The sequence below is a fragment of the Hesperophylax consimilis genome, chromosome 12 (assembly GCF_061612785.1).
Source record: "Hesperophylax consimilis isolate HC1 chromosome 12, BYU_Hcon_1.0, whole genome shotgun sequence".
NCBI lineage: Eukaryota > Metazoa > Arthropoda > Insecta > Trichoptera > Limnephilidae > Hesperophylax > Hesperophylax consimilis.
The window spans coordinates 24,938,607-24,953,438 of record NC_142847.1 but is presented as its reverse complement, the minus strand read 5'-3'; the positions used below and the strand labels follow the sequence as shown (position 1 = coordinate 24,953,438).

At 34.4% G+C, this 14,832-nt stretch overlaps 1 protein-coding gene across 1 annotated transcript; it reads right to left on the bottom strand.

Annotated features, from left to right (window-relative positions):
* Positions 1-412: 412 nt before the first annotated feature.
* LOC149419360 (protein Cryzl2-like) lies at positions 413-14,584 on the bottom strand. The gene is made up of 6 exons (XM_089638252.1): positions 14,278-14,584; positions 14,023-14,145; positions 12,130-12,343; positions 4,065-4,150; positions 2,525-2,706; positions 413-931 (listed from the first exon to the last, which is right to left on the bottom strand). Exons 1-6 carry the CDS (start codon positions 14,458-14,460, stop codon positions 541-543), a joined length of 1,179 nt encoding a protein of 392 aa, XP_089494378.1. The 5' UTR covers positions 14,461-14,584; the 3' UTR covers positions 413-540.
* Between the last annotated feature and the right edge of the window lie 248 nt (positions 14,585-14,832).

Here is a 14,832-nt window from a genome sequence, read left to right as displayed (position 1 = left end):
CGGGCTAAGCTCGAGCCTTAACTTTTGCTTGCAAGTGGTATTTACACTAGTACTAAGCTACTTTATCATGTTGTTATTTTACTATGTTAAGTGCAGCTAATATGCAATAAATTAAGGCGAATGTCTTTATGGCGAGATAATAATTTGGGTGAATTTGTAATACGAGCTACATTTTTACTGTAATTTAAAATTTTAGAACAATATTTTTACTATAAAATATAATTAAAATGATAGAAATATTTACAGTTATTATATAAATTGTGATTTTAATAAAATCTGGCAAAGATGCCTGTGAAAGTGTTTTTATTATTAATTATTATGATTTTAATTATTCCTAGTGTAGACTTTATAAACGTAGATATAAATAATTATTCTTTAACTTTTGAAAACAATTTATAATAACTAGGGAAGATATACAATATGAAAGCAATAAGTTCAAATCAATATTTATTCTACATTTTTAATAACATAACATTTGCAGACATGGATGTATGAAATTAGTTGATTTTATATACTAAAACTTTATTCTCTTATACAGTACTAGTCGTCTTTTATTTTGATTAACACTTTACCCGTGCAAACCTTTCCCTTGATATAGTCAATGGCCTCGTTCACCTCCCCCAGCTCAAAGGTCTTGCTGATGTGCGCCGTGATCAGATCCTCTTCGTAATACTGCAGCACCTGGCTCACCAAACTATAATACTCTTCCTCATTCTCTTCCCGGAAGTTAAATATATTCACAGTCTTGAATCTGTCGAGGACTTCTTGTGACAGTAGCGTGGGCTTTGTTTCTTCCTTCTTTTCCTCCACATCGCTGCCTTTCTTTTCACTGTCACTGTCGACTTCTTCGGATTTCTTCTCTTCAGGAGCTATGTGTTCTTTTCTAAGTCTGTATGTGCCAAGTACCAGGCCTTTGGTGGGATCTGTGATGCTGCAAAACAACTCTAATCAATAAATCTAAATCTAAGAAGAAGTCGAAACAAAGAACTACTGTTGAAAGAATATCATTTTATACAAACAAACCACCATTGGCGTTGGGAGTTATTGCATTGATCAAAATAATAAACGCATAGATTAGGTGACATTTCCTGTTTTATTATACTTAATAGCAATCATGCTACGACTGAGGGGGCAGGTCAACAGGATGAAGTCTCGCATATTATGATTTTGATACAAATTCCACTGTGTACGCAACAACAATGCCAATGCATGTGCATCAATTATGTTAACACTAGTGCAGACCTGTGAAAAACACGGGATATATAATAAAATTAATATAAACAAAAAAAATATTATTTCCACGGCCGAGAACCGAACCCCGAACAACTGCTTGGAAGGCAACTACTACGCATTACACCACCCAAATTCATCATAATTATGTACAGAAAATAAAAAGAATGATGTATTTTAGTATGTTGCATACATCACAACTGAAATTATATTGTTTAATTACACTTTATTCAATGCTTACAATTTTTTGTCACTCCATTGCGTTTTAACACCAGGAATGGCAACATGACCCTCTATGTATCCCACATAGCAGAACAGACGTACTGGCTCGGCATTGTATGACACGAGGTATGGCGCTATTAAATGATGTATCTAAGACTGTTTGAAGGATGAAGGATCAGGGGCATGTAAGTGCCATTAATTACCAATTATAAATATGTATGTTTCTTCTTTTTTTTTAACATGTAATTTTATGTGACATGTGCATTGTAAATGAACAAAAGATCTATTACGCACAAAAAAAATATGTCCATCACTCGTGGACCACATTGCCCCCAGATTCTTACCTACCCCTCATACCTTTTTCCTTCCCAGAACTTCCTATACCTATAAATATCCTTCACCCAGCATCCCCAAAGATGAAATAGGCCTTGGGATAAATTATTTTCCTCAGGGCTCTTTGGAGATAATGTAAAAACAAAAAATAGAAAACGCACACACAAAAGTGTCACCAACATCCTTCACCCATACTACTGCAAATCACATATATGCAGAGCGGCGCCCTGTCTTTGCTTCTACCTGCACCAAATACATAACTTTCGTTGGCTGCGTCATATTGATTGTAGCATGGCGACGGTCGGGCACACTTCCATTTCATAACCCCATTTTGTTTCTATTTGTGTTCTAAACCACCCAAGTTCCCTTGCATTATTTTCAAAAATATTTGTGAACCAAGTTGAAAATATATATTTTTTAATGTGAAACAACACAAGAGTCCCAATTGCTCCCAACCGTATGGAGTCAGTGAGACTAACCCAATTGGGGTATGTTATGAGGCTGAAGATAGTGAGGAGGGGAGAGGAAGGTACCTGGCTATTCAGATCTGGTCACCAAACACGGCTAAAGCCATTTCAAGCAACGTTTCAATTCTGAATGGTGGTTTTACACCAGGGAGATACCTAATCTTCCACTCTCAAAAATATAATTATTCTAGAATCTGAATCCTTGGAAACGATTTTTTCATAAAAGTATAATTATTATTGTTATTAGATAAATATGTATAAGAAGAATTTACCACTTAATAACAGTATTGAGAATAGGGCCGCCCACAGCATCGTAAATATGATGAACTCCCTTCTCATCTGACGCCTTCATGATTTCCTTGTAATTTCGCTTTAGGTTGTTTTTAAATGCCGCAAATGCTCCTCTGTCTCTCAGTAAGCTGCCTTCTCCATCTGTATCTACGACCGCAATAACCTGGAAAGGACATAAATGTATATTAACCTTATCTGTCCAATGTTTCACACGTGATCCATTGGCGCCTATCCGCTATACATATTATATATTCCACTAAGCTTCACTAAAACACATGCATTGTCTCAAAACGTGATAGGATAGAGACCGTTGAAAAAATACATAAAGATGGCCGGAGTAAGTAAAAGCAAATACTAATACTTTTGTGTACAGTAGACCTTGCATCCAAACAATTGTGTTTTTCATTCTATCTTATATTTAATAAATCACAACCTAAATTTCCACTGAAATTGTAAGATTTGTAAGTAGGTACTTAAATATCTACCTACTTAATTATAAACCATATATTTTATGTAACTTTAAAAAATTTCAAATAAGGAATTATACAATTCGTCCAAATAAATGTCACCATATCAATAAAAATTCTTTTTTCAAACTTTCTTCTTTATGCACCTATTTTAAAAAAAAATGCAAATAAACATGACTATTTTACATTTGAAAAAAATAAACTTTACTGACAGCTACCATCTTGAAATGGAACGTACAAACTGATTTAAAGACAGACTTAATGCAAAGTGGTCGAGCTAAAACAGGACTTTGCTGTGCTCAGTCAAAAAGAGGCTGATTTCTAAGAATATATAATATAGAATATAATAGTCTGAAAAATAGACACTTTTTTATTCCTATTTATAGATTTAGGGGGTTTTTCGTCACCTCTGAGTAAACTACCGATTAGCGCTACTTGTCAAGTAGCACATATTACCTGTTTCACAACCGCTCAGTTAAGCTACCTGCCAAGTAAAGTCTGTTTTCATGGTAAACATATATATATATTTTTTAAATTATTTTTTTTAAAAAGAAAGACAAACATTCCCGGGTTACGAATAACCTGACAATATTTGAAAATCTCCTATTACCACCACAGTAAGCTGAAAATTTTGCTTGTGTTGTGATGGAGGACTTAGCCAGCCGAGGAATTGAACACACTACGCCTGAGTGGGACCCAAGCGCGATGTCAACTCGGCCACCGACTCTACAGTTTTATGATTTAAGCTACTCTACAGTTTACTCAGATGTAGAGAAATAACCCAATTACTAGTAGTTAATGCTCGGTTTGTGAACAAATTGATGTAACATGAAATAATCAATTGCGTTCTTGTCTTTATGTTCACAGTTAAATGAATATTTCAAAGCTTAATAACTTACAATGGAAATAACATGCCGGGTTGAAAATAGTTGGGTGAAAATTTTAGACAGCAAAATTTCATGATAGTGAGTTTTTAGTGAATAAAAAAAACTCTGATTTTATAGTTAGGATCTGAGAAATCATTGACGGATTGACGGATTTTTTTTTTAAATACCTTAGATTTGAAAATGTTAGCTGCGACATCTACTGCTGCTAATCCATAGCCACCAGCTCCCGCAATCACCAACAGAATATCCCCTTCTGCAAAGAAAATCAAAACCTCAAAATAGATATTTTATACTTCTTTATCTTTTTTAGTCAACACTTCCGTAACCATGAGGGGTAACTGTGTAACCCCACCATTATATCTTTCCTAATAACAGCTACTTAATCTATATTCAATAATCTACAATGGCAAGTAAAGGTATCAATATAATTTGAAGAGAGACAAGCAACTTTTGATATGCTGATGAAATTGTAATCGTTAGTTACAACGGTAAAGTCAATGCTTAATGAACTTGGAAAAGTCTGGGAACATTAAGAAAACCAAGGTCAAGTGCTAGCAAAATCTATAATTGAAATAACGAATTTAAACAAAGGTGTTGATTCTTCACTTACACATGCAGTGCAAATTAACATATGCAGTGGCAGTTTGTGGTTTAAATCATTGGGAGTTCAACATTAAAGAGATTTAAAAAAGGAAAGAAAATAGTCTTTTTGTGCTCTTCTTAGGGAACCGCTTCGAAAAGAATTAGCACTATTATTTGTTTATGAAGTTTATAAGTAATCGTAAAAAAAAGTGCACTAGCGACTTGAAATAATACGCCCATTGATCAATACTATAGTGGCTTGGGAATATGTATAAGTAGCTGACGTGTACCCGGCGTTGCTCAACTTTTCTCTACTTTATATAAATATAATATACATGTATTATATATAATTATAAACGGGAAGAAATTCTCTAAATGATAGTGAAAACCTTATCAAAATCCGTTGCATAGTTTAGAACTAAGCACACAAACAGACAGACGTGAAGAGCTACTTTGTTTTATAGAGGGTTTTCCAATAAGAGGTGTTATTTTGAATAGCCCGCTATTTCGGTAGATGTTACTTTTGAAGCTGTCATTTTTTGATATTTGACAAGTAGAAACTACGCCATTAATAAAAAAAGGAACGATACACACTTCAACAACGCATTAAAATTTATTAAAATTCACTTGAGTGAATCAAATGCAAATCATCTTGAGTGATGAGGCCCATTTCCACCTCGTTGGCTTCGTCAACAAGCAAAATTGTCGCATCTGGGGCTCGGAAAACCCAAGAGTTATTGTTGAAAAGCCTCTCTATCCTCAACGTGTGACTGTTTGGTGCGGTTTATGGTCCGGCGGAGTCATTGGACCTTACTTTTTCGAAAATGGGGCTGGAGCAACAGTTACGGTGAATGGATCGCTATCGAGAGATGATTAATGATTTTTTTATGGCCGGAATTGGATGGTATTGATCTGGACAACGTTTAATTTCAACAAGATGGCACTACGTGCCACACAAGCAACGAAACCATTGATCTTTTACGATTGAATATCAAAATTTTAAAAACGAAAATAACAGTTTACCTACCTTAAATCGGTGCATCAAACAATTGTTTAAATGCAGAAACAAGTAAATAAAATGTGTAATAATTTACTTGATAAAAAATAAAGCAAATATTGAGATGCGCATAATATTATTATAAAGGTAGACAAAGACACAGAGCAGATATTTCACTCGAATGCGTTTGGTAATGTTCGGTACTGAGTCCAACAAACGCAGCGCACAAGAGTGATGACTTTTGACCCTTGGATACCTACTAGCACCGTTTGGAACAGACTTTATGTTGTAAATATACCATAGGTTTTTTAGCTTCCTTGTGCATTCTGGAATCCACGCTGGGCTGGGATCCTAATGGTGGATTATTTTACCATGGAGTAGTGGCGAGCTGTTTAAACTGTAATATTATAATCCAAGTGAGTTTTGTTTGGCATAGTTATTCTATGGGGTTTACTGCATATCCGCACATTAGAGAAAATCGCCACTGCCCACGTGATCATATTGACACAAATGAGGATTTTGAAAATACGTGTTTCAATTTAAAAGGAAAAATATTGATTTTATCCAGTGTTCAGAACTCTATGTACTGTACCAGATTTCGATACTAATAAAAAAAGAAACAAAACAGTTACACATATTTGTTAATCATAGAAATTGTGCTTCATTTTGAGATGTGGCATTTTTGCTGGGCAATCGTTCAAAGATCTATCAAAAGTAGTAGATAACTCAAAACACCCAATTTATGACACTAATTGCGGGAGTATGAAATGCATGGGGTAATTCAGTGACCCCCAAAAGGGATTTTTTTGACTAGCTTGCCTTGGTGAAGGTTATTAAAAAAAATATTTTTTAATAATTTTAAACCACATTTATGTATTTTTATACATAATCGCCATTTCGGTCGATGCGGTTTTGTAAGCGCTGTGGCAATTTTTGTATAACCTTGTCATACCAGCTCGCTGTCATATCATTGAGGATGCATTGAATCTCATCTTTGTCGTTGTTGTAATTTTCTGTGCGCATTCGATGGACCCATCTTGCGCACACTTTCCGATATTCTAACTTTTCCATCAAAACCCTATGAATGCTGCTACGGGAAACCTTAAGAACCAAAAAGCAGAGATCATTCAGAATGATCTGCCGATATTCACACGTGGTTTACTCAACCTTCGCGACCGACTAGTCGGAAAATGATCGTCTCCCGCTTCTTTCTTTGTCGTGAATTTCAGTACGACCAGCTGCAACCTCCCTACACTACTTGCAGACGTTTTTCGATGCATGACTCGCCATGAATTTGGCATTTTGCATTAAAAGACCGAATAACAAAATGCAACAGTGTTGCCAACAGCCGCATGAAAAGTTTTCTCATAACATTGGGAGTGGATTAGTTCTATGAGTTCTGGCCAGTCGAAACTCTTCTGATCTTATAAAAATAAGGTTTTTTCTGTAGAAAATTTGATTTCTTTCATAACTTGTAATACAGTCTCTTTAGATGCTTATGTTTGTTTGTGGAAGTTTATAATAGATGACATTTTAGTCTATCTGCTTGCCCCCATGGTGATACAGAATGGTAGTGCGCTATTTTTAGCAGTAATTGTTTATGACCCCAGGAATTATAGTGATTGCCCCAACAGACATAACGATGGCTTTAATTGGATAAGTGGAGGTGTATGATATTGAGATGATTGTCACTAGAACTAAAGTGGACAAAATGCAAATTGTGGATAACTATAGATAAATGTATTCTTGGGCTGGGTTCAGGGTTCGCTCTCCAAACTCTCCAAGGTAGCGTATAATATTTTTTCACAGTTTAAAATGTTTTCTTCATTAACCTTCGCCAAGTAGTGGGCGAAGCCAACGTTCAGGGAGTGGAAACGCAAGTTGCGAGTGGGGCCTTTAAGGAACTGTGGGGGAGCGGACAGGACAGCTGAGGCCACCTTTGTGGACTTTTCCCTCTTGGGGCATTCGGGGAACTAAAGGGCAGTGGGGAGGAGAACTAAGGCTACCTCCGTGGACTCTACCCTCTCGGATTATTTGGGGAACTTGAGAGTAGAAATGGAGAGGAGAGCTGAGGCCACCCTTAACTCTTGGAACCCATGGAATAGGGAACCCAAACATAATAGGGAAATGTATGGTATGAAATAACTTTATTCACTTGAAGTTTTATCTCTATTCGATTCTAAGCTAACTCAATTCTAAGTACAGACATGTACATATTATCCACACAACACAATAACAGAATGACCCACATTACATTTATCCATCCTCCATTAAATATATATCAAGTAAAGCTTGCATAATGGACGTAAAGTGTTTGATTTTCAATAAATCTTTGATGGGCGGACATAACAGTATAACTGCATTTTTGACCATTTAACGATTTATTTGAGAAAATGTGTCTTGTGTATGCCGGCATCAATGGTATTAACAGTATAGTTACACCAGTACTCAAAACATATTATGTTTTGAGTACTGGTGTAACTATACTGTTAATACCATTGATGCCGGCATACACAAGACACATTTTCTCATATAAATCGTTAAATGGTCAAAAATGCAGTTATACTGTTATGTCCGCCCATCAAAGAAATATCTTCAGTCAAAGCATATTTGCTGCAACCAGATGGTTTTCATAACGCCAGTTCGCTAGACTTAAAATAACCATCCATTGGCATTGAATTATTATTTCAAACCATGTGCTTATTTACATAAATGCATACCAGTTACGTAATCTCTGCAAAACTGACCTTGTGGATTAACAATCAATGAAAGAATCAAACCGAAATAATCTAAAATACACATATTTTAATCTTATGAAAGTAATCTCAGTGCTGTTTGTTATCATAGGATTACATTTGGTGGCATCCATCTTACATAAAACATTATGCACGTTCCTTAAGATTGTAGATTGTACTCCATTACTATTACATATTATCAATACGATTTTTATCGAATCTAAAAAAAGTTTTGTGGGCGTATAAAAATGATTTATATACAGGGTGTCCGGGGTTAAAGTGCACTAACTTCGGGAGGTGAATATAGGTGATGGTAGAAGTAAAAAAGATGAATAACTCTTTTCAAAATTCCAACGTTTTAAGTTAGTTTTTAGGTAAAACAGTTGAATCGTTTGCATGGGAAATTAAATATACTTCTATGGAAAAGAAAGGTTGGAATTTCGAAAAGAGATATTTATCTTTTTTACTTTGACTATCACGTATAATCACCTCCCGAAGTTAGCGAACTTTAACCACAGTCACCCTGTATATATATATATATTTTTTTTAAAGTACATTTTAATACTCTTCAAGAGTCCCAACTGCTCCCCACTGTCTGGAGCCAGTGAGACTATGTCATCCCCAATTGGGGTATGTTGTGAGGCTGAAAGTAGTGGGGAGAGGTTGGAGATGGGGAAGAGGAAGGTGGGGAAGTACCCGGAATAGCTTAGTTAGTCTAGTTTTCAAGAGGCTTATCAGATCATGATATTATAGAAGATTAGTTGTGCTGAGTTGGGCGGTGAGCGGTGACCTTAGATGAATTAATGGAGGAAAATATGTTTCTGAAACAATGCGCGCGGATTACTGAGGTGAGTCCAGTGGACATACTTTAGCGGGCCGTTCATAGCTATTTCATTCATACTAACGTATTTTTTGAATAGCTATCCTTTTCATAAACAGTGCTACATTTTTTTTTCGATTAGTACTACTATAACGTGTCTCGTATTTTTATAACGTCGTTGGCGGGGGACCCAGTAAATACATATTGCTACTCACCAACACGGTTTTACCGATTCAATTTAAGTATTTTTGTAGAAGTATTCAATTAAATTATTTTTGTGACATTACAAGACTGTAATTTTGACCTCTTCCTGCATGACCTATTAAATCTAGAAATAAATAAACAAAATTTCATATTTTATTTTATTTTGATGTTGACATGTTGCTTGGACTGGCTAACTTGCGGTGCAGTGGTTTGTCGCTTGGGAATAACGGTGACCCGGGTTTTTGTGAATTATGGCGCTACCGGCAATACTACTGACAACTTCGTTTCGCACCACCCGGGTGCATATTATCCACAATAATATTTAAATACCTACGAACAATTATAAAATTTAAATCGTTTTCAGTACTTTCATCACATTTGTTCAGTTTGCTATGTTTTCTGTGTATTTCAAATGCGCTATATACATCTTATTTTTTAATTTACTGTAAAAAATAATACTGTTTTGGAAACTAGATAAAATTATTTTTCCCGTGTATGCATTTAAAATAAACATTACTATTTCTAAATTTTAAGATTTTAATATCAAACGTAAAAAATATTACATATTTTTACTTAATTTTTACTCCAATCATAGAAAAAATTGAGAGAACTCGATATTTCCAAAACACATTAGTATTGTTTAGGGAATTTGTAAGAAAACTGTACCTTCACTTTTATCTCGTTCATATAATAAAAAAATAAGAAATAATTTTTAAAGTTAAACCGATTGTTACGATAGCGGCGCGAAATGTGAATTATTAATTTTGGCTATTTTTGGGATTTTATTAGTGGAATCTAGTAAAAATACTTGAAGCAAACTGGAAAGAATTATTATTTCTCTTTCTAACATCAAAAAAATTATGTATTTTCGCACGATAGAAAAAATGATAATAATACTTTTAAAAATATGGAGGGGTTAATATAATATTATATATTGAAATAATTTAATTGTAAAATAATTAAAAAAATACATATTTTTTTTAATTATGGCGCCATTAAAAATCGTAGGATCCAAGACCAAGAGTAAGGAATGAAGAATCAATTTCGTTTGAGATCGAATGTGTCACAAGATAGAATTTATTCATTCAATTTTGCCCACATCTAGTGTATAACAATGTACACAATATAAATAAATAAGAAATATAAAACAACAGGTAGAAATACGTTTTGGAATGAAAGTATAATAAAAACAGCAAGAGAAACCATTTAAAATTTCATAAAAATGATGTACATATAAAGAAAAATGGTATGATCACACAAACAGCAACAACGTTTGCCATTTTAACGAAGTAGCATTGATGCAAAATATGTCAAAATTAGATTCAACAAGATTGCCATCCCCACCGGTATGATCATGGACCTAAAAAGCCCTGGATGGAGCAATTCGAGAACAATTTGAAGCCGCGGAGTGAGGGGAAGTTGTATGGAAAATACCAAAACCTACTTAAATTTTTTTAATGACGTATACCATTCCTTGTCTCATCAAATACCTAAAATAAAATCATAAGCAGATATAACCGCATTAACAACATAAAAATAAAATAATAATATTTCATTATGCACCGCTTTGCATACAAATCTGTTCAAAAGTTAGTCATACAAGATGGCTGACAGGCAATTTCCCTTCACCCTAGATTTGGCTTCAATGCCATTCATACAATATTGCACTAATGCTTTTTCGAGGTCTATGGGTATGGTTGACCAGTACCATTGACAAGAAATAAATATAGATAAAACAGTCTATGTTGTCGATAATGAAGACAACCATCAGGAACATAGAAATTATTGCTCTCTATGATAGCTGAGTTTTCAAACCATCCACGAATCAATCTAAAGAAATATGTAGCAATTAGTGTTTGCAAATTCTGCACCTCTTTGAAATCCAGCGGGGTTGCATTATATGGGGTATTAATTGAAATAATGTCAACATTTCATAAATATTTTTTTATAATTTAGTTTCAATATCATTGATACTAGTACAGTCAAACTTGGTTATAACGAGCACGAGGGGACTAAATTTGCTCCTTATAGCCGTTAATCATTACATCCAGATCGGTTTTTTTAAAGTTGTATGTACCGAAATGCCTCTACTATCAACATATTCGCAAGCAAATGTGCAGTATATTTTCAAAATACGAGTAGGTATTACCTAAAAAAAGCATACATATTACAAAAAATACACTTTTACTAACAAAATTTATAATCAATGATTGCTTTAAAGTTATCGCTTTAATTCTCCTCAATTTCCCCCTCAAAACAATCAACGCATTGTAAATATCATCACCTGGTTCAAGGCTTCTAAGAAAAGTATTACTAAATTGTCTATCTTCTTATCACTAGCTTGTGCGTATCGTACTGCTTGAAAAATCCCACTTGTCATAAGTAACTAGCTCGCCGGATTGTTATGCTTTTCGTATGTAAAATTTTACTTGTCACAAACCATTGATGCACAACCCGTAGCCGAATTCATGCGGCCTGCTTTTCAATTTTATACAGCCCACTTGGCTATAGAGAAAAATCAAAATGTTTGGGGTATTTCTTGAAAACCCTGGCTGAGAATATTTTTTAGAGTTTGTGTTAATTTAGGGTGCATGTCCTAAATGGAACTAAATTTGAAGAACCAGTTTGCATAACACAAACAAAACAAAAATCAACAGAAACCGTGTATCGTGTGATTCACAACTCGCAAGCGCGTGCAAACAAAACAGCATGTTTTTGGCATAAATTTTGTATTTTTATTGATTGCGGGATTGCAAACCCTAATGGCAATGTACTTATCCCTTCTGACCCTTTGATGGTATGTTTCAAGTATACATAACAGAAAGGTGGTAGAATAGAGCCACGGTTACCAACCATACCAAGTAGAGAATTCTCAGAATTTTTTTTAGTATTACCGTTCAAAGGTGAGAACTGCGTGAAGGCCAGCATGGCCGTGGCGTGTCCGCACACGACTGCCGCGGCATCGGGGTACGGGATATCGGCCGGCAGCTCCCACACACTGTTGGCCTTCAGCGTGGCCTCCGTGGCGATGCCCCCGTGGCCCGACTTGATGATGCCCACCACTCGCTGTCCCACTGTCAAGTTTGAGTCCTCGCACCCTTCCCCGACCTGGTCCATTATAACAATATAAAACAAATTAGTTAAGAAATACCTTTTTTGGATCTCCGATCGGTTTCGGAAACACCATTGCCTCTTCAGGGCAAAATATTTATAAACTTTAAGTACCATAAAAATACATCATTTTGCAAGTAGGTAACTTACCTATATATTTTTACATTTTATTTTAAAAATACTTTGCATCAGTTAGATAACAACGAGAAACCATTATTTCATTACACGAAAATAGAAAATAATGCGTTTATAAATAAATAGCTATTTTGTCAAAATTAAAATGATTGTTCACTTGGCGGCCATTGTTATTAATGAGAAGGTTTTTTTCTTCTCTTATATAACCCAAACTATGAACCTAAAATAGATTGTTAGCTTCTTTGATTTGGGTTCTATTTAAAAAATATATTTTAATATTATTTTGTCAAAACATTCATTATTTTGTATTTTCGGTTACTGAAACAATTGTTTCTCGTTGTTATCTAACTGATACAATTTGTTTTTAAAATAAAATGTCCCTCTGTATATGTACCATATTTTGCACTAAAGCAAATTTGTACAAATTAAAATACTTCCGATAATAGAATTAGATACAAAACCTTAACCCACAGTAATAAATACATAATAAACAAAAATAATGAAAATATCAATGGTACTTATTTACAATAGTACTCGCAGCCATAAAAAAATATGTGTACAGCATTGGCCTATGATTAGTTTGTTAGTTATAAAATATGCATTGAAGCTAAGTTTATCATCCGCCTCAAAGGACTTTTTTGAATATTTTAGTTTTATTGAACAAAGCTCTAATAATTACATCTTACTTGAATATAAAAATTAGTATTTTTAAACTTATTTTGTAAACCCTATTTACAATAATTACTCATTAGTTTCCAGAAATTATATCGCTACATCAATGTGTTTCAGCTGAACATTAAAAAATTAAATTCCAAGCTACAAGCTAACACGGTGGAGAAAAATTAAATTCACAAGCTAACACAGTGGAGAAAGACTAGTTCCAACAATACATTGAGGAAGGGTGCTTAGTGATCAAAATGAATGTAATTGGAAATGTCATTATTAATTCCGGTTTCAACTGGGAATCGAACCCAGGATCTCTGTCTTTATTTGATTAATTTGTGTTATTTTGTTCAAATCGTTTAGGAATTAGCGATTCTAGAAAAAATAATGCATTTAAAAATTAGTGGCGCTGAAAGCTTTTTTGTTTCCATTGCAGTATATTATTTAATTGGTCTTTGCCTAAACTCCCCCCTTCATTTTAATTATGCTTGTATGTGAATATGAAAATACAACTACATATATTATTTCCGTGATGTGAACGCCTTGATACGATTTCTTTATATCTTTGAGACAACTATTGAGGGAGTGAAATATTATACGAATATCAAAGCAATGGTAATTATTTACCTACGACTACCGTTTGAGAAAATATTCCGTACATGTTAGGTTAGGTTGGATTAGGTAGAATTAAATCACAAACCAGTCTATACAAACCTAGCGTAGCCCACAAACTACTTGAAAACTGGGATATAACTCTAAAGGGGACGCGAGCAGGCGTTATTAAAGGGGAAATTTTTTGTAGTAGTAAAAACGGTAGTCGTAGGTAAATATTTACCAAAGCAATTTGTACATGGGTTGACAACAATGCTAATAATTACCTCCAAAATTTCTCCGGATAGTTCATATCCTGGGATAAAAGGCAATGTTTTATCGCTGTAAGTTTCTTCTAAGTATTTGACATCATTAAAGTTAAGGCTGCAATACTCTACGGCAACTCGTACCTGAAAAATACAAATTTAGACAGCATATTTCTGATGCCTTACGCACATAAATATACCACTCTCTGCTTACGCATTATGTCATTCTGACTAGTAAAGTAAAATAAAAGTAGGTACTAAAGAAATAATATTTACGTGTCCAGGATTTAGCGGCTGACGTGTGAACTTATCGATTACGAGAGGTTTTCCATATTCCTTGAGACATACAGCTTCAAAGGTTGAATTTAACCTAAACTTTGTTACGAATGGTGAAAAGTTGCTAAAAAGAGCTTTGGAGATGGTGTCACGAAATATGAGCGATGCCAATGGTCGTGCCATAATTCTTAGATGATATTTGCATAATATTAAATAGAAAATGCGAACATCAGGTCTTTATTTTAGAGGTAATGAAAAACTATTTACAAAAAGTCATAATCAAATTTTTTGACCACAGATATACCACTCCTTTTGACACTTACTTGATTATTGCCAGTGCCTAAAATAAAATAAGCAGACTTTTTTTATTACTAGTACCTACCCATAACTCCAGGTTTCAGCACCTTTTTTTGGAGAAATGATTTGAAGGTGGTTTATTTATGTTTACCTTTTTACATCTCTTCCCGGGAGACATTGAAACATGATTGAAATGTTAGACCGCCACACACATTCATGCATCTTATATATATTGTACTGCTTTTGTTGTCATGACAA

Excerpts from the sequence above, each read along its gene's own strand:
- LOC149419360 (XM_089638252.1), bottom strand. The coding sequence starts at position 14,460 with ATGGCACGACCATTGGCATCGCTCATATTTCGTGACACCATCTCCAAA. Across the intron at positions 4,151-12,129 it reads GCAGTTCTCACCTTTGAACG|AAGGGGATATTCTGTTGGTG; the intron begins GTAATACTAAAA and ends TTTTCTTTGCAG. Across the intron at positions 932-2,524 it reads CTCAATACTGTTATTAAGTG|CATCACAGATCCCACCAAAG; the intron begins GTAAATTCTTCT and ends GTTGTTTTGCAG.